We start from the raw sequence: 18,740 nt of genomic DNA, 5'->3' as shown, positions 1-18,740 counted from the left end.
TACGTGTTCTTATAAACTTTAGGAGGATGAGGAAGGAAGAGTTTGTTAAGATTAGAAAACTCTGTCAATTGAAATTAACACTTGGGCGTCTTTGAAACTTGTTACACAGCAGTGTCAATCTCACATTTTCTTTTTTTATATAAAGGTACTTCAATGCTTACATTTCTCCAGCGAGCCTAAGATAGGTGTTTCACTTAAACGTACACACAAGTTTTGTTCTTTCTACATAATCTGGTACGCTTGGTCTCTTTCCCAGTTTCTGTAAAAGCTGGCACTGTATCTTGTTATCTACGGCTGTCCTAAAGTTCAAATGTGATGTGCACAGGCCTGGCGTATCTGGCTTTTTGCAGCGGCTGAATATGAAAGCAAATGAACCCTGACCAAAAGCTCTCTTCAGACTAAGCCTCCTTTTGATTTGGTGCCCCCTTGTGGGGAAAGTATTGTGAGAGATGCAAGCAGCCATCCATCTAGTTATTTACACTTTACATCAAGTGGTTGTAAAACACTACCCGGCCAAAATGTAACATTCTGTACCTACTCTGTAATTATGCAGCACAATTGCAAATGACTATATAAGGTACAATCCAGTGGAGAATTGGCCCCCTTACATTCTTTTCAGTACACCTGTGGAGATGTTAAATGTAACATTTTATATGTCGCTGCAAACAGGGCAGTTATGTTGGTGCCATAGTAGATTCTATTTTTATTAAGTTTTTCTGATTTCACTTTTTAAAAATTGGATATTTTTATGAACATTTGTTTTGTAATTATATGGTGTGAAAGCAGAAATTTTAAATATTGCAGCACTTAATTTAAATTGAGTTGAAGTAGCTTATAATGAAGTGCCTTACAGTCAACAAGTAACATGCTTTCAAATTAAATGAAGTAGCTTATTATTATTTATTATTTACATACTCATTTTAATTATAAACTTAAAATGTTTAATCCAGAGTTGAGGTTTACAAGAGAGGCATCACTGTGTATAAAAGAAGACTTGGTTTCATGATTTGCAGAGAATACTAACGCAGCATCAGTAGATGTTGGTTGGGGTGGGAAAACTACGACCTGTGGGCCGGAGCTATTTTAAGCCGGCCTGTGAGCTCCCACTGAGGACCAGGGTCTGGGGCTTGCCCCACTCCGGCTGGGGAGCAGGGTCAGGGTGCGCACCACGTGGCTCCCGGAAGCCACAGCATGGCCCCGCTCCAGTGTGTCAGCCAGGATGCAAGGTTGGGGCTGCACCATGTGGCTCCCAGAAGCCACGGCGTAGCCCCGCTCTGGCTCCTACGTGCTCCAATGGAAGCTGTAGGGGTGGTGCCTGCAGACAGGGCAGTGTGCAGAGCTGCCTGATCGCGCCTCCATGTAGGAGCCGGAGAAGGGACATGCCGCTGCTTCCAGGAGCTGTTTGAGGTACCTGTACCCCTGAGCTTCTCCCCATGCTCGAACCTCCTACCCAGCCCTGATCCCCCTCTCGCTCTCCAAATCCCTCGATCCCAGCCCAGAGCACCCTCCTGTACCCCAAAGTTCTCATCCCAGCACCACCCCAGAGCCTGCACCCATTCCCGTACCCCTGCCCCAGCCCTGATTCTCCCTCCCACCCTCTGAACCCCCCTTGGTCCCATCCCAGAGCACCCTCCTACACCCCAAACTCCTCAGCCCCACCCCAGAGCCTGCACCCCCCCAGCCAGAGCCCTTCCCCCCACCCCGCATTCCATTCCCCCACCCTAGCCCGAAGCCCCCTCCCACATCCTGCACTCCTCATTTCTGGCCCCATCCCGGAGCCCACACCCCCACCCAGAGCCCTCACCCCCTCCCACACCCCAACCCCAATTTTGTGAGCATTCATGGCCCGCCCTACAATTTCTATTCCCAGATGTGGCCCCAGGCCAAAATGTTTGCCTACCCCTGATGTTGGTAATGAATTTGAAAAATGTTTTTGTCTTATTCTTCTACAAAGTGGTGGAGTTTTACTAAAACTCCACCAACAAATTTGTCAACTAAATTCATAAATGTGTAAAAGCAGCTGAGTTTTACTATGCTCATGTACATTCAGTAACAAGAGATGAAAACACTTTCAGTGTAGGTAATTTAATCTTCAAATTATTCCTAGCTTGCATTTTTTTTAATTGAGTTTTATTGTCAGTATGAGCAGTTTTCCAAAGATTTCTCTGTTACATTCAGATACCATGATTCTTTAGAAGCTCTATCTTGCATCCAGAGATCAAATGTAGAAGTGACTAGGAAGCGAGAGTTGGGAGGTACAGTGGAGAGCTTTTCAATCTTCGGACGAAACTGAAATTAGGATATGTTCATTCCAGGTTTTGCATGTGTGTGTGTGTGTGTGTATAGATATTTGACTATCTCAAAATTAGTGTGTAATAAATCATTCCTTCTGAGATGAAATACAAACCACATGCAAGTAGAAACTTATAATGGAAGTGTTCTTCAAAAGTGGCCCTCAAGTGTGAGGAATACTTAGTAAATGAACAGTTAATATGGTAATGGGTTTTGGATGCTACAATTTTATGTAAACATTTTGTTGTATGAAAATTGTGTTTGAATTATTGTAATACAAGTAGTACTTCTGTTTGTACCTTTTCTGGAGGTCTGATAATGAAATGCACCTTTTGATGGGTTTTACTGCATTGGGATTTCATGGTTGGTCAGTGTAATTAGAACTTACATTTCTCCCCACTCAGGTTTGTCTTATTCCTAAATCTGCTCATGGTACCAACCCAGCAAGTGCCCAGATGGCAGGGATGAAGATTCAGCCAGTGGAGGTGGATAAAAATGGAAACATTGATATTGCCCATCTAAAGGCAATGGTGAGTGTCACATCTGCTGTTTATTTTGGGGGGTGGGAACTTTCCTCTTTCCCTCTGGGTAATGGATTGTTAGCAGCTGTATCAGATTTTCTGTTATGAAGGAAAATGGTGCAAATAAATAATGGATACCTGCTTTAAAAGAAGAATAAATCATTCTTCCTTTTCTTGCTATCTGAGAAACAAGTCATTAAACTTGCAAGCCTTCTTTAAATTTGGGGATCCTTTGTGTAGAAATGGTTGACAGAGTGTACATTGTAGCTTCCTTCATAGCGAGTTGTTCTCCCTCCACCCCCAGTTCAGTATCTGAAGTGAATGAAGCATATTCATGTGATTCTCAAACATTTGTAGCTGCTCTTTAACCTACTAACTTTAACCTCATCTACTGAAGAGCAGTTCTACAGCTGGGTAAGATGTTGCTAGGCAACTGCCTCTGCATCTCTGAATAGATTGGCTGCAGATGAAGCTCAAGTAGCAGAATATATTTAAAATATATTTTGGAGTTGTTAGGTATTAAAATTATCATTGCCATTGAAGGGAAAAAAAGACTGACAGCCAATTTCCTAGAAAATGTGAAAGACCAATTTTGTTAACCAATGAATGCAGCTTGTTTAAAATCTCTCAAATGTGATTAAACTTACGTTTCTCATTCAAGTGATTGTGCACATGTACGTTCCACTGTAGATGTGCGCATGCCCAATGCATTCGAGGTAGAGATTTTTGCCAGCAGCACATGTGTCCCGCTATCCTTGTGTGCAGAACGGAGGGCACAAAAAGGGCATGGTCGCCACCTTCCTCTCAGTTCCTTCTTACTACCTTTTGGAAAGAGTTGGGGCTCCCCACCAGTCTTGAGCCTCAGTTAGCTTTGAAGGAGATTTTCTCCTGTGTATAGTTGTAGTTCACTTCAGTTTAGTTTGTTACTAGCTCTTTGTGGGTGTGTGTGTGTAGGGTGGTGTGGGGTGTTGGGGGAGGGGAGATTGCCATGCAGAAATCTCCTGGATTGAACAAATGTACCACATTCAGGACTATTATCCATGTCACTGATAGGCACAAGAGTTGCCTCATTTGTTTAGGCAAGGGATGTGTGAGAGACAAATGTCCTATCTGTACCTTATTCTCTGAGGACAAAGAAACAGGGATTTCTGCCTTAGAGCTCACAGAAGTATAGGGCTGGAAGGGATCTTGAGCGGTTATCTAGTCCAGCCCCCTGCACTAAGGCAGCACCAAATATACCTAGACCATCCTGGCAGGTGTACGTGTAACCTGTTTTTAAAAAATCTTCTGTGAAGGGGATTTCACAGCCTCTCTTGGAAGCCTATTCCATAACTTATCCCTAGAATTAATTTTTTTTTCTAATATTTAACTTAAATCTCCCTTGTTGCAAATTAAGCCTCTTGCTACTTGTCCTACCTTCAATGGACATGGAAAACCATTGATCATCATCCTCTTTATAACAGCCCATAATACATTTGAAGACTGTTATGGGTCCCTGCTCAGTCATCTTTTCTCAAGAGTAAGCATGCCTAATTTTTTAACCTTTCTTATAAGTCGGGTTCCCCCCAGTTTGTCCACATTTTTCTTAAAAATGTGGTGCCCAAAACTGCCTTTCCATTGGCATACTTGGCTATTTTGCCTTTAATATGGTCTTACTGAGAACTTTTAACGGGTCTTATTCGTATGTACTTTCCAGTCTCTGATCAATGGGACCTGGATTTAGTTTTGTCCTGTTTTTCTTAGGCCACACCTGAAGCTTATGTCTAATGTTGTATCTGCATTTCACCTCAGAACATTCATATTCCAATGGTGTTCTCCCCTCCGCCCCCAAACAAAACAAAACAAAACCAAAACCTCATTCTAGCAAAACTGAAGAGAAGCTTCATACTCTGGCCATTTGGAGGGCTCTATCCTTATCTGGACAACAACAAAATCTTTCAGATGAGGCTACAAAAAGTTTAGGATATTTGATGAAAGGGCAACCAGTTACAGCCCAGCATACATCTCACTGGATTTCTGACTGTATCAAGGTTTCCTCTCCTCAGAGAATAAGAGCCCATTCCACTAGGGTTCGTTACACTTCATCAGCCTTCTTGAGTAACAAACTGACAGTAGACATTTGCAAAGCAGCAATAACACGGTCGTTGGTACATATCTTTTTCAGACACTACACTATCACTCAAGCTTCCCAGGGCAATACCATCTTTGGAAAGTCAGTGCTGCAGTCTCTTTTCAAGTCCTATCACCTGTAAGGAAACTGCTCATGAATCACCTGCAGTGGAATGTATCTGTGAATAATCACTCAAAGGGGGTGAGGGAAAAACCCACCTGTTTACTCTTTGTAGTTGTGCATAGTAATTGTTGTTGTTCTTTGAGATGTATTGTGCACATATACATTCCACAACTGTCCCACCTTCCCTGGTACTGTGGGTATTAGACATTTGTGTGAAAGATGCCATGCCCCTTTTTATGCCCTTGGCTCCACACGCAAGGATGGTAGGGGCACATGTGCTGCCTCACGGTACTGCTGGCAAAGTCTCTGACTCCACTGCATTGAGTGCACACATACTTGTGTGGTGGAATGGATGTGTGTGCCATATATTTCAAATGGCCATTACTGTACAGACAAGTAACCATTTTTCATACTACTTTTCCCTCACTATCGTTGATTTAAATTAGTCTTGGTGAAGAACAGACATCTCTACATAGATGCTTCTGAAGGAAAAGTAGAGCTTAACACCTTTCACTTAAGTAACCAGACATTTGTCATGATAGAAATGCATACACATTTTTTGACTTAGAGATCATTAAATTTCCCCAAAGTCTAAAACTTAGCACCAAAATCATGTGCCAGGGAGGGTGATTGGCAGTTACGACTTTGCGGGATGAGATGGGTAAACGTGTTTTCAGCATGTAAAACACTTGTGGTGGTGACAGTAACTATTTGATTTTTATAAAGGTTTTTGCTGAAGAGAAATTTGTGACCCTCCAGTGACCTTCTATATTCCCTCCTTTTTTAAAGGTGGATAAGCACAAAGATAACTTGGCAGCTATCATGATCACGTACCCTTCCACCAATGGTGTGTTTGAAGAGAATATCAGTGATGTGTGTGACCTGATTCACAAACATGGAGGCCAGGTTTACCTAGATGGTGCAAACATGAATGCCCAGGTGTGCATCTGTTAAACAGATTTTAACTATTAAATGGTGGTAACTTCCAGAGAAACAACAAATATCAGTTCTCACGTTTTCAACTTTACCACAGCTTCACCGTAAGACTGATATACCATAAATGTTTGGAAAGAAACTGAGGTTACCAAAAACACCAGTAGAAATTGGATGGTAAAAAATATTGTCACCGTTCATGGCAGAGATGAGCATCTCTCTCCTTCCTGACCCAGAGTTTTCAAGGGTGCACAGTTCCCTGCCTTACACTGTGATATTTCCAGAAAGCCAGGCTGCCTAAACAGCCCAGCTTTGCTTTCTCTTCAGAGGCTGTGAACAGCATCGTTGCCTGCAGTTACAGGTTATCACACAGCTCTTTATAAGCAAGCACATTTATCAAGGTGAAAGTATTGGAGAGAAAACATATTCAAAACAATAAAAGAACCTACATACATGCAAAAAAGCTTACCAGAGGTCACCCATCAGTCTTATGGGGCCCTCACAGGTCAAGTCCTTCCATCACTTCTGCAAGTATTGTTCCGTCTTGGACGGTCCTGTCTACTTGTTGGATCAAAAGGAAGGCCATGAGAAAGTTAAAACTCAAGCTTTTTATCCAAAAGTCATTTCTTTGTCTGTTAGCTCTGGGAATCCAGTTTGAACTAGTATATGCAAGGCTTCCCAGGAGGTGATACCTCTCAGAAAGGGCTACAACCTGGCTGGTTTGTCTTAATCACCACCTGTTGTTTTTAGTTCCTGATAGAGTGGTGGTATCCTCCCCCATGGAGTAGAACACAATCATACAAAACCATTAACTTAAAACAATGGACCCCAAAGATACTTAAATTTAGTTCACTAAGGTTTCCCAAAGATATGCAGGAAATTGCTATATGTCACAAATATAATTTAAAACAGGCTGCATGCTGAATGACCAGAAGTCTAGTGAGTAGAATTATTCGTAATGTTCTTATTTGTCTCAAAGATGTTTATAAAAAGTATCTGGAAGGCCAGAATAATAAATTGAATTTTAAGTCTAAAGTCCTTTATCTGATCTAGGTCTCTGTCTTTTACACATTTAGTTAAGAATTTAACATTTGTAAAAGATGCTAAACCTTCCTATATTTAATGGATATGACCTTGTAAAGGAAAACAAAATTAATCTAATAATTTTAGACTAATTTTTGCATAGAAAACCAGCACAAATTGAAGAAATGACACTAAAGCATGTTGATAGGTGATTAACAGATGCAACTTTCTACAATGGTGACTTCTCCTCGAGTGTCAAATCGCAGAGATGAGATCCATTTGTATATGAAAAATATATTTTCCGAGACAGCATTTGAACTTTTGGTGGTGATTCTCTGACAGGTGGGTCTGTGTCGCCCTGGAGACTATGGATCTGATGTCTCTCATTTAAACCTTCACAAAACCTTTTGCATTCCCCATGGAGGAGGAGGACCTGGAATGGGCCCAATCGGAGTGTGAGTATCAGGCTCTAGCTCTTAAATTTACTTTGGAGGAGAAGAGACCCTAGTTGTACATAATAATTCTATTGAGAGTAAGGGCCACTAGCACTGATTGGGAGAGGCTTTGTTTTGGGAGGAGTTGTGTATGTTTCTATTCTAAGGCACTCAAGACTGGCATTTGAATACCATTGTATTGTCGTCTTGATATCACTACTCTACTCACATATCCCTCAGCCAGTGCACTAGAGTCTTGACAAACAACCACCCCTTCGTGACTCTGGAGCCAGGCATATCAGAAGTTCATTTTTAGTTGAAGGATGCTAACAAATCCGCCTCATTGTGATAGTGGTTCTCCATCTCTTTGTGATGGAAGCTCCCATAGTCCCCTTGCACAATCCAGTATCCTGGAAGTTTCTTTTGTAGACTTCTTATTCACTTCATTATTTTGTTTTGTTTTCTCTCACTCCCTAGAAGGCTACATGCTGCTCTGGGTAGGTGGGAAGTCTTTTTTACTGGTGACTACTTGACTAGCTATAAGGAATGTCCCAGCAGTAGGGAAGAGAAGCTTGTGTGGGTGGGCTGAAATTGATCCTGGAGTCTGCCTATGCAAGTTGCAGCCATGGTCAGCTGCATTAAAGGACCTACTTAGGGAGGAAAGGCTGGTGGCTTTCAAGGAGAAACTGGATATGTTACCCACAGCTGCTATATAAAGTTGATTGTGGGTGCACGGAGTTGTACAGCTTTCCCAGTCTTTCTTCTAACCCTAAACCTACCCCATCCCTTACTGCATTTCTCTGTTCTACATTTCTTCTCCTTTCACCCATCCCCAATGACTAGTCTAACGTTCCTCAGGTTGGGAAATACCAGTCTACAGAGATGGTGAAGGGGGAGAATTCCATCATTCTAGAATAACATGGGCGATGACCTGGTGTTTAGTTTGCAACTAATGAAAACCTAGGCCTCCACCTGGGAAATGTGTACCGTGTAAGCAAGTGTGTGTAGACTATCATCCTGCTTGTTAAACCTGTTGACTTCTTGCAATATGAAGGGTATTAAACATTTGGTCCCGATTATATTTACACCCCATAAGCAAAACAGATAGGATAAGAAAAACCACTGCAAAAATGGAGTAGCATGGGGAACAGCACAATTTTGCATACTGTAGTCTTGATAATCTGTGCTCAGATCTGTGCAAGACAGTTTTTTATAACCAAGCCAGGAAAGAAAGGATGTGTGTTGGACTTACATTTGCAACAGTAAATAGGCATGGGTAAGTAACTGGCAATTCAATATGGAACCTCTCACTAGATTACCAGCTCAGATTTATTTTTGAAGTAAGCTGTCTTCAGTCTAATCTTTAATGGACTAGTGTCCCTCTTGTAAAACTCACCACAACAATTGATTCTATTTGGAGTGAATGATAAAGGAAGCGTAGACTGGTATGGAAATGGTTAGAGTGGATTTCTGTACTTGGGTATTTGTTCCTGATAGATTATAAAAGAAGTGGGAATCCTCTTCTGAAGCTAGCCAAAATGATACAGCGATGTGTTTGTTTTAAAATCAGTGTATCTGTGTTTCAGGAAGAATCATCTGGTGCCCTACCTGCCTAGCCATCCCGTCCTTGCACTACAGCTTGATAAGGATGCGTGCCCTTTGGGTACAATCAGCGCTGCCCCTTGGGGCTCCAGTGCTATATTGCCCATTTCATGGGCCTATATCAAGGTGTGTGGATTTTTTTCCCCCAGCATCAGTTAAGGATCTGTTTATTTTTCCCAGTGTGGCATTTCTACATTTGGGAAGGTGAAATTGAGTATTTTAGACCTATCCAACATTCACGCTTTCAAATGGGTTCACAAGATCATTGAAAATGGTGGCATTGATTCTCACGTTCTAATTTCAGATATAGCATATGGCAGTCTTGCAAAATGCCCAGGAAAACTTTCCAACCCAAGTACAAAATCAGATTACTTGCCCTTCACCTCAAGGAGTTCTACTTTACTCACATGTCAAAGGAAAAAAATTATTTCACCTCGGCAAGTAGAATGTTATAAAGCTGTTTAATGCAGTTTTCCCCCAAGAAGACGTGCACACCATAAACAAAACAACCAGTGCCTCTGTTAAAAGTCCTAGAGCAGATTTCAGGAATAAATTTCATGTTGAGATCCTTGCTATCTTTGGGCGTGCTGCTTCTATAGATAGTGGGGCAGTACAATGAACTGTTGCCATAAATGAACGTATGCAACTTGTTTAATGTCCTTGTTTGTTGCCTTTTAATATTTCTTGAGGCCAGAGTTATAACCACATGTATAATTAGACTGTATCCAAGAAAGAAGTTTGTCCTCCCACTCTTTCTCAGAATCATCCGGTTTTCATGTTCTTCAGGGAGCTTCTTGGCAATAGTAAATTAATTTCTTATTTACAGAATTTCTTAGGTACTTTGTCTCAGTATGCTGCAGTATTGGGTTCAAAAATGTCAGAAACACTCCACTGCTAGTAAATGCAACTTTCCTGAAACATCTTTCTTCAGGAGACAATCAAATCTGATTAGTTTTGGCTAAGGCACATAAGAACTTGGCTTTAGTGTTTGTCTGTATTTAAATTCTTTGGAACACTGTGAAACGTACTGATGAACCTGTGGACACATGGTTAGATTCATGGGCTAATTTGACACTTATTTGGTAAACACTATTAAAAATGTGCCTCAGATTCTCAAGTTTAAGATAAGCCTAATTCCCATCTTTATCCTAAAGATGTGTAATGATCCTTGGTATTGTAAGCTGATTCCAATTTTGAAATATTCACACTGGAGCATATTATTTTAAGTCTAGGCATCTCCCTGCTCTTTCATACTGAGCATAGATAATAAACCAGAAGCCTCCATGGGCTGCTCCTCCAAGTGAAGTGCTAAAGGCTGTAAACAGCATTTTGGAAATCCAGGGGTGCATTTGACCCTGTGTCACACCAAGCAACCCTCTTCTACACATTTTAACGCTATTTAAGGGCTGTGGAAAGTTCCTTGTTTTGTGCCTTAGCCTGTTTGCTAAACAGAAAACAAATCTTTGTCTACCAAAATTCCTTCATATGAAGGAACGTGCCCAGTTTGTTTTTGTCAATTTAATGTGGAAGAAAACTAAGTATTATCTGAGTGTGGTGCTAGAGCTGCCCACACTAATAACTGAAAAGCATCCTAGCTTTTAGTGAATCTTGGGTTCAGCCCTTCCAAAAGAGGGGTAGGTGAAACAGGAAATGCCTTGTGTGTCAGTGAGTTTATGAACTGACGTGTTCAGCTATGAGAATATGTTCACTGTTTATGGGTAAGAGGTTGTTTCAGACCTGTGTTACTATAGTGTTTTTGCTCTTTTCAGATGATGGGTGGAAAGGGTCTTAAACACGCTTCCGAGATTGCTATATTAAATGCTAACTACATGGCAAAAAGACTAGAGAAACACTACAAAGTCCTTTTCAGAGGGGCAAGAGGCAAGTATTGAGCTTACTTTGTCTCCTGACATTCTAGTTTCTCCCAGCATCTCCTACAGCACTTTGGATTGTAGATGCGGTGTTTGCTTTAAACTGATGTGAGGGTTTCAGTCCCAGCACATATTGTAAAACAGTGCATACACAGGCAAATAACTAGGCAGAGGGAAATATTTAGTGCTAATCCTAGACAGGAACCAAAATGAAGCTAAGGTATTGGCAGAGGTGAAAAGTGCACTTTTGGTAACTAGTTGCAACGATGTTAAAAGTTGTAAAATGAGTCTTCTGCCTGTCTTTGAACCAAAGATTGTTCTCATCAAATTGGCAAGTAAGTCTTATCTTAAATAGCGGGGAAAAAAACTGTTAAATAGTACTTCATTGAGGAGAGACTGTAGTAATTCAATATAATATGAAGCACAGTAAGCAAAGAGCATTTTAAATGATTCCTTGTTCAATACCCTATATTACCACCCTAAAAAATGCCTGCAGTGATGCATGAATGGTTTAGGAGACTAATCCAGATCTGTTTCAGTTCCCTAGCATTTTTGTTATGAAATGTAATCCCTTTGGGGAATGGTTCAGCTATTGCCTACCCCCTCTTTTGTTCCCCCTTAAGGCAGGGCAGAAATTTATGAAGAAATCAGATTGCAAGTTTCAAGTCAGTAGAAGAAAGATCTTATTTTGAGGACTGCCTCTTCCCTGTTTCAATTGAATGGCATTAAAAATATCCAAAATGCATTCCATATACTCTTCAACCTTGGTGTGTAGATATGTAAATACTTTACTTTACTTTAAAGCAAGTAAAGATTGATTAAAGTTGCTGACAGTATTTTAAAAATTAGAACCTTAGTTCACAGAAATACAAAGCTAAATCTCAAGTTTTTGAAAGGTTCAGAAGTGAAATGTTCAATCTTCTATTCAAGAATAACCCTATTCATCTGGAGTGGTGATGGCAATGTATTTGGGTCTCTTGGGTCACACTTGCATGAAAAGCCTGGAAGAAAGTATTTTCCTCTGGAGAATCCATGATCTTTCCCTTGTTACTCACCCAAGGGCCTGAGATGATATTAATCCTGCTTTTCTGGCAAGGCTGAATACAGTTTTCTTCCTCAGACCATTAGCAACTCTCAACATTGGTCAGAGGGGGTCATTCAAAAAAATGAGCTACTGTTTTCTTGCAGAATTTGAGCATGCTCCTTTCTCAGGACCTGCTGATCTGGGGAGCTAGTGACCCAAACACTAATCATCATGTGGCAGTAGAGTACTGCTGCATTATTGGACAGGTCTGAAAATGTACTTAACCTAAATTGTACAGGAGGAAAGGCATGTAGATAATAAGAATATATCTTGGGAGGATATGCTTGCATATAAGAGAAGGTGCTTTGAGCATTTGTCTGATTGTGCTCTGGCTAAATCTAATGCGCTCCGGCTAAATCTAATGCGCTCCAACACAAAGTGCTGTTTCTGTATGTGTACCACGGAAATTTGTTTTTAAAAGTAATCATTTAAAAGTGTGGCAATGGAGAGATATGGGGAGGGCAAATAAGTATTCAAATACACTTGTAGTTCACATAGTCTCTTAAATGTGCACGTGTGAAACTATAGTCTCCAACTGGAGAGTCCTTGCACATCCTGGAGATGAGTTCTCCACCAAGCCACTGGAACAGAAATGTGGTATTAAAATTGAGGCCAATCTGCAGTTCTGCTCTGTTCTTCAACAAGTGAGATCAGTATGTAACCTTTGTTCACTTACAGGTTATGTAGCTCATGAATTTATTTTGGATGCCAGACCCTTCAAGAAAACAGCAAATGTAGAAGCTGTGGATGTTGCAAAGAGGCTTCAGGACTATGGTGAGAGAGTCCAAAAAAGACATGTCTTTTACCACAGTAAAGACTAGAATTTCTTAAACCTACCTTCAAGGGCTACAGAAATATCCTAGTCCTCTAGTGTTCTGTAGCAACATAAAGAACGAGGAGGACTTGTGGCACCTTAGAGACCAACACATTTATTTGGGCATAAGCTTTTGTGGGCTAAATCCCACTTCATCGGATACATGCAGTGGAAAATACAGTAGGAAGATTATACACACACAGAGAACATGAAAAAATGGGTGTTGCCATACCAACTCTGAGACTAATCAATTAAGGTGGGCTATTGTCAGCAGAAGGAAAAAAAACTTCTGTAGTGATAATCAGGATGGCCCATTTCAAACAGTTGACAAGAAGGTGTGAGTAACAGTAGGGGAAAAATTAGCATGAGGAAATAGTTTTTAGTTTGTGTAATGACTCATCCACTCCCAGTCTTTATTCAAGCCTAATTTAATGGTGTCCAATTTGCAAATTAATTCCAGTTCTACAGTTTCTCGTTAGTCTGGTTTTGAAGTATTTTTGTTGGAGAATTGCTACTTTTAGGTCTGTAATTGAGTGACCAGGGAGGTTGAAGTGTTCTCCGACTGGTTTTTGAAGGTTATAATTCTTGACGTCTGATTTGTGTCCATTTATTCTTTTGCGTAGAGACTCTCCGGTTTGGCCAATGTATGTGGCAGAGGGGCATTGCTGGGTTAGTGTTTTTGTTGTGTGGTCTGTGGTTGCTGGTGAATATCTGCTTCAGGTTCGGGGGCTGTCTGTAAGCGAGGACTGGCCTGTCTCCCAAGATCTGTGAGAGTGAGGGATCGTCCTTCAGGATAGGTTGTAGATCCTGGATGATGCACTGGAGAGGTTTTAGTTGGGGGTTGAAGGTGATGGCTAGTGGCGTTCTGTTACTTTCTTTGTTGGGCCTGTCCTGTAGTAGGTGACTTCTGGGTACTCTTCTGGCTGTGTCAATCTGTTTCGTCCCTTCAATACGTGGGTATTGTAGGTTTAAGAACTCTTGACAGAGATCCTTTAGGTGTTTGTCTGTGTCTGAGGGAGTGGAGCAAATGCGGTTGTATCTTAGAGCTTGGCTGTAGACAATGGATCATGTGATGTGGTTTGGATGAAAGTTGGAAGCATGTAGGTAAGTACAGTGGTCAGTAGGTTTCCGGTGTAGGGTGGTGGTTATGTCACCATCACTTATTAGCACCATCACAGGACCTAATCACATCAGCCACACCATCAAGGGCTCGTTCCCCTGCACATCTACCAATGTGATATATGCCATCATGCGCCACCAATGCCCCTCTGCCATGTACATTGGCCAAACCGGACAGTCTCTACGCAAAATAATAAATGGACACAAATCCATTAGCCCACGAAAGCTTATGCCCAAATAAATTTAGTCTCTAAGGTGCCACAAGTACTCCTTAGTCTGTATCAGCAAAAAGAACAACACAGCTACCACTCTGAAACCTGTAGCAACATAGTGGCTCATACCACCACCCTCATAATCCCCTGTGTTTGGACAATCTCCAGATACTGGAATGATGCCTTGGGGCTATGGGCATCCAGCACAGATGCTGTTCTTTGTTGCACCAGGCAAGAGCAAAAGGGACTTAATGTTAACTTTGCAACCCCCTCCTGGGCTGTGCAAGGCACATGCAGACAGGATCTGGCTTAGTCCAAGAACTTTGTGGGATTCAAACAAAATTAAACATCTGAATGGAAAATGAGAGAATCTATAGTTATGTTAAATAGTTTAAATCCTTACATTGTTAAATTTTCTTATGCTTCATGGCATAGGTCAGCCACTGATGGAGGTTAGGAAGAAACTTCCACTGTGGGCAAAGTATTCCTTAATTAGCCATTATGCAATTTCTTGCACCTTCCTGAAGCATTCACAACTGGCTACTGTCAGACAGGATACTGGACTACATGGACCGCTATCACTGGATTGATCCTCTATAGCAACTGTTATATTCCTAAGTTAACATGGGCAGCTGTCACTAAAATGCCATCCAGTAAGAAATTCTCAATAAAATAAATAATCCTAAAATCAGAGAGAAAATCCTCCCTGCTCTCTGTAGTGTTCTGCTTCTGTCCAGGAGAGGGCACATCATAACATTTACAAATAGTTAGGTAATGGCTTCAGTATTTATGATGTGGATCCATCTGATTGGTAGAGGTTCCAGTTGAGCTTCTTCCAGGGTGGCTTATAGACCTGGCTTACTTAAAAATAGTGACAACAGGACAGTTACTAGCCTACTCCCTTTACCTCACCCTATCCTTCCTACAGTGCTGCTATCTTCCTTTCCCTAGATGCCCCATATCTGCACCAATGTTCCCTCTAATTTTTTCCAGCCATGTGCGGAATAAATTTTGTTATGGGCACCAAAGTAATGTGTGAATGTGCACCACCAGTAGCAACAGAAAACCTAGGTAAAGTAAAAGCTCTATAAACGGGCATTTCTGATCTTCATTGAAATTCCAGTTTATAGTCTGGTTGGTGTGGAGCCAGTGGGGGCGTGGGCTCTGGGAGGGAGTTTGGATGCAGGAGGGGGCTTGGGGCCACAGGTCAGGGTGCAGGATCCAGGGGGTGCTCAGCTGGGGTGGCTCCCCACGAGCAGCAACCTTTCCTGGCTGCCCCTAGGCAGAAGCACAGCAGGTGGCTCCGCGCTGCCCTGACCACTAGCTCTTCAGCTCCCATTGGCTGGGAACCACAGCCAATGGGAGCTGCAGGAGCAGCATCTGCAGGCGGAGGCAGAGCGTGTCTGCTGTGCCTCTGCCTACAACCAACCAGGACAGGAGCTGCCTGAGGTGAGCATCCCCCCCTGGATCTCGTGCCCCAGCCCGCTTCCCTGAGCTCGCTCCTGCACCCAAACTCCCTCCCTCTTAGTTAACCAGCATTTTTCACTTACCGGCACCCCGCATTCCTCCAACATGCCTGATAAAACAGCTTTTACTGTAATATATATATTTTTTTAAAAGTTACCAATAGGGATAATTACTCTAGCCAGGACAAATTAGGCATTTTAGAACTCGCTACTCAAAGAATTAAGTGTAAGAGAGCAATAAAAATTATGAAATGCATAGACCAGTCAAAAAAAACTAAAATAACTGCACTTTGAAAGAATAAAATTACAGAGAGTATATGTGCATTGCAGGAAGTACCAAGAAGTAACAACAACTGTGTTGGGAGGTGTGTGCGAGAGACAGACACTGTGTGCTGACTGCTGGGGAAGTTTTGGGAGATGCCTGTCTGCTGTCTCTTGAAGGCACTCACTGAAAGCTCTCCTCCTGAACCATGTCCCCCCTTCCCCACTCTGTGGAAATGGGGTACATGGGGAGGGGAAGAGACTTTCTCTCTCTCTGTGTGTGTGAGAGAGAGTGTGTGTGATTGGCTGCTAGGGAACTCTGTTGACTCTAACGAGTGAAGGTCTATGTAAAGCAGCTGTAATTAAGAAACTTGCTTTTTCAGCTTTTATGAAAACCAAGCATATCAGTTGCTGGTTAATACTTTAGTAGTCACAAGCACCCTGTAATCAGTGATGGGATTGATTTTTATGCAGGCTTCCATGCTCCAACAATGTCCTGGCCAGTGGCAGGGACCCTTATGATTGAACCAACAGAATCCGAAGACAAGGCAGAGCTGGACAGATTCTGTGATGCAATGATCAATATTCGTCAAGAAATTGCTGAAATAGAGGAAGGCAGAATGGACTCCACGGTTAACCCGTTAAAGGTGAGTTGACATGCAGACCAACTTCACAACGCTAGTGTCTTCATTGCTGCTGTTTGAAGTCATCTTATTTGTAGTGCTACCAAAGGTTTCCTTTCTGAAATTTTCAGTACTATAGGAAACCTATTGTATGCAAATGAGAATATGAAACAGCTAAGGAATAAAACATTCATTGATGTGCAAATTTGAGTGAATATTGGTCTAAATTTCACAGATCTTTGGGGTGTTTAGGGGGTTCCCCCAACTTAAATGCTTTTGCCTGAAATCTTTTAGACTTGACCTAGTCAGAAGTCCTGTCTATGGTGATTATCTGATAGACCGGAGAAAAAAATTCTGAAAAGTTTGTGAACAGTGTTTATATAATTTTAGTTTTTCATGTTTGTATTTTCTTGGTCTTTTACCTAGTAATGTGTGAATGACACTGACTTATTCAGAGGAGGGAACCAACCCCAAAACTTGTTTGTAAAAACATAAAAATTGGAAGAGGCACTTGAGCACATGTAGTACCCAAAACTACTTGTAACTCATCTTTGGAAACTCATTCTGTGTTTCAAGTTCACTGCACCTTCTCTAATGTTGCACTGGGTTTTTAAATACCTGATTTATTTTTTCTTTGTATTGGGGTTGTAACCACATTGGTTCCAGGAGATGAGACACAAGGTAATATCCCCTATGGATCAGCTCTGGTTGGTGAAAGAGCAGCTACTGAGCTGCACGGAGCTGTTAGACGTGAAAAAGACTCTGTGTAGCTTGAAGTCCGCCCCTCCACCCCCAAGCCAAATGGGTTGGAACTTGTATAGTGATGAGGAATACAGTTGCCCAACACCAAAGTTATAGGGTGGAGAAGAATCAGATTACTGCTACTGTTCTTGTATTCAGAAATCTAGCAAGGCAGAAGGAACAAAAATTCATGGCCACAACTATAACCAGCTGCCTCATGCTCCATCCTCTCTCCACTTTCCTATTTTATTTTCATCTCTGAAATAATACCTATAGCAAAGCTGAAAAAAAATTATATATGGATATTCTGAATCACTTCAGTCCATTTCCCTTTTTTAAATCAGTCTTTCATTTTGTTAATTAAACATGCTGTAGCCACAAGAGAGATCCCCTGAGCACTAATCTGAACTATTGAAGGAATACAACTATTGTATCGGCAATATATGGATTTGTGAGGGTTGGCAGACTGAAATATTTCATTGAATCCTATTCTCCTGCATGTTTTAACTAGCTTTTATTCTGTTGTAGATGTCACCACACACTCTGACTTGCATTACATCCCCTAACTGGGATCGTCCTTATTCCAGAGAAGTAGCAGCTTTCCCACTAGTAAGTAGCTATTTAATCTTAGTATCTCTTAATTACCAATGTTCCTTAGTTTGTGACAAAAGGTAAATGTGGCTCTGTTCTTGGTTGGTTGTTAGTCTGTTGCTGGTAGTATCTCTTGAGCCTAGAAATGGAGAACATTTTAGTAAGACCAACTAATCTAATTAAAATATTTATCCCATTTACATACTTTCATTTAATGGTTTAGATATGATCTATAACAAATTGGGTACTATTTTCCTTTCACCAAACAGGGAGATGGGTACTGTTTGACTTCTGCATTCTGCCAAACTTGCTCTCTACCTACCTTACCCTGGCCCCTGAGAGAAGCTAGGTAGGAATCCCCTCAGTTCCATTCCTTCTGTGCAAGGTTATCTGTTTTACGGTAGTGCTAGGATCCCTAACAAAAGATTTGAGTTCGGCACTACACAGACTCCATCGCAAAGAACTGATTAGCTTCTGACAAGATGCTGACTGATGGGGAGGGGGAAGTTGTTTGCTTTACTGTCATCATATGAGGCCCTTCTAAGATGAGGAATGCAAGCTGATACTGCTATAGGGCACTTTGGAGTCTTTCAAAGGAGTAGGCAGACCCTTATGTTTTGATACCTAAATGATGCTAGTGCGTCCAGGGTAGACGCTGAGCTAATGGATGGCACCTCACCAATTCTAAACACGTTTTCTGTATTTAGCCATTTGTGAAGCCTGAAAGCAAATTTTGGCCCACAATTGCTCGAATCGATGACATCTATGGAGATCAGCATCTGGTTTGTACCTGCCCACCAATGGAAGTCTATGAATCTCCCTTTTCTGAACAGAAGAGAGCCTCCTCCTAGGTCTTATCCCTTTATTTCCAGGTGGCTGGATTCATGCCTTACCACTGCATTTCAATCCACCACGATGGC

At 41.6% G+C, this 18,740-nt stretch overlaps 1 protein-coding gene across 1 annotated transcript in view; it reads left to right on the top strand.

The window, feature by feature from the left end:
* The window catches only part of GLDC (glycine decarboxylase), a 69,682-nt gene extending 50,942 nt beyond the window's left edge, over window positions 1–18,740 (top strand). Inside the window, exons 17-25 of the mRNA XM_077816428.1 lie at window positions 2,697–2,822; window positions 5,836–5,985; window positions 7,345–7,457; window positions 9,023–9,164; window positions 10,808–10,919; window positions 12,672–12,767; window positions 16,340–16,512; window positions 17,758–17,838; window positions 18,528–18,740. Of these exons, the coding sequence (XP_077672554.1) occupies window positions 2,697–2,822; window positions 5,836–5,985; window positions 7,345–7,457; window positions 9,023–9,164; window positions 10,808–10,919; window positions 12,672–12,767; window positions 16,340–16,512; window positions 17,758–17,838; window positions 18,528–18,671 (1,137 nt within the window). The 3' untranslated portion in view covers window positions 18,672–18,740. The remainder of the gene's footprint in view (window positions 1–2,696; window positions 2,823–5,835; window positions 5,986–7,344; window positions 7,458–9,022; window positions 9,165–10,807; window positions 10,920–12,671; window positions 12,768–16,339; window positions 16,513–17,757; window positions 17,839–18,527) is intronic.

Source organism: Eretmochelys imbricata, chromosome 5, assembly GCF_965152235.1.
Source record: "Eretmochelys imbricata isolate rEreImb1 chromosome 5, rEreImb1.hap1, whole genome shotgun sequence".
NCBI classification, from domain to species: Eukaryota; Metazoa; Chordata; order Testudines; family Cheloniidae; genus Eretmochelys; species Eretmochelys imbricata.
Note: the sequence above shows the minus strand (reverse complement) of the source record. Positions and strands in the feature narration are given on the sequence as shown.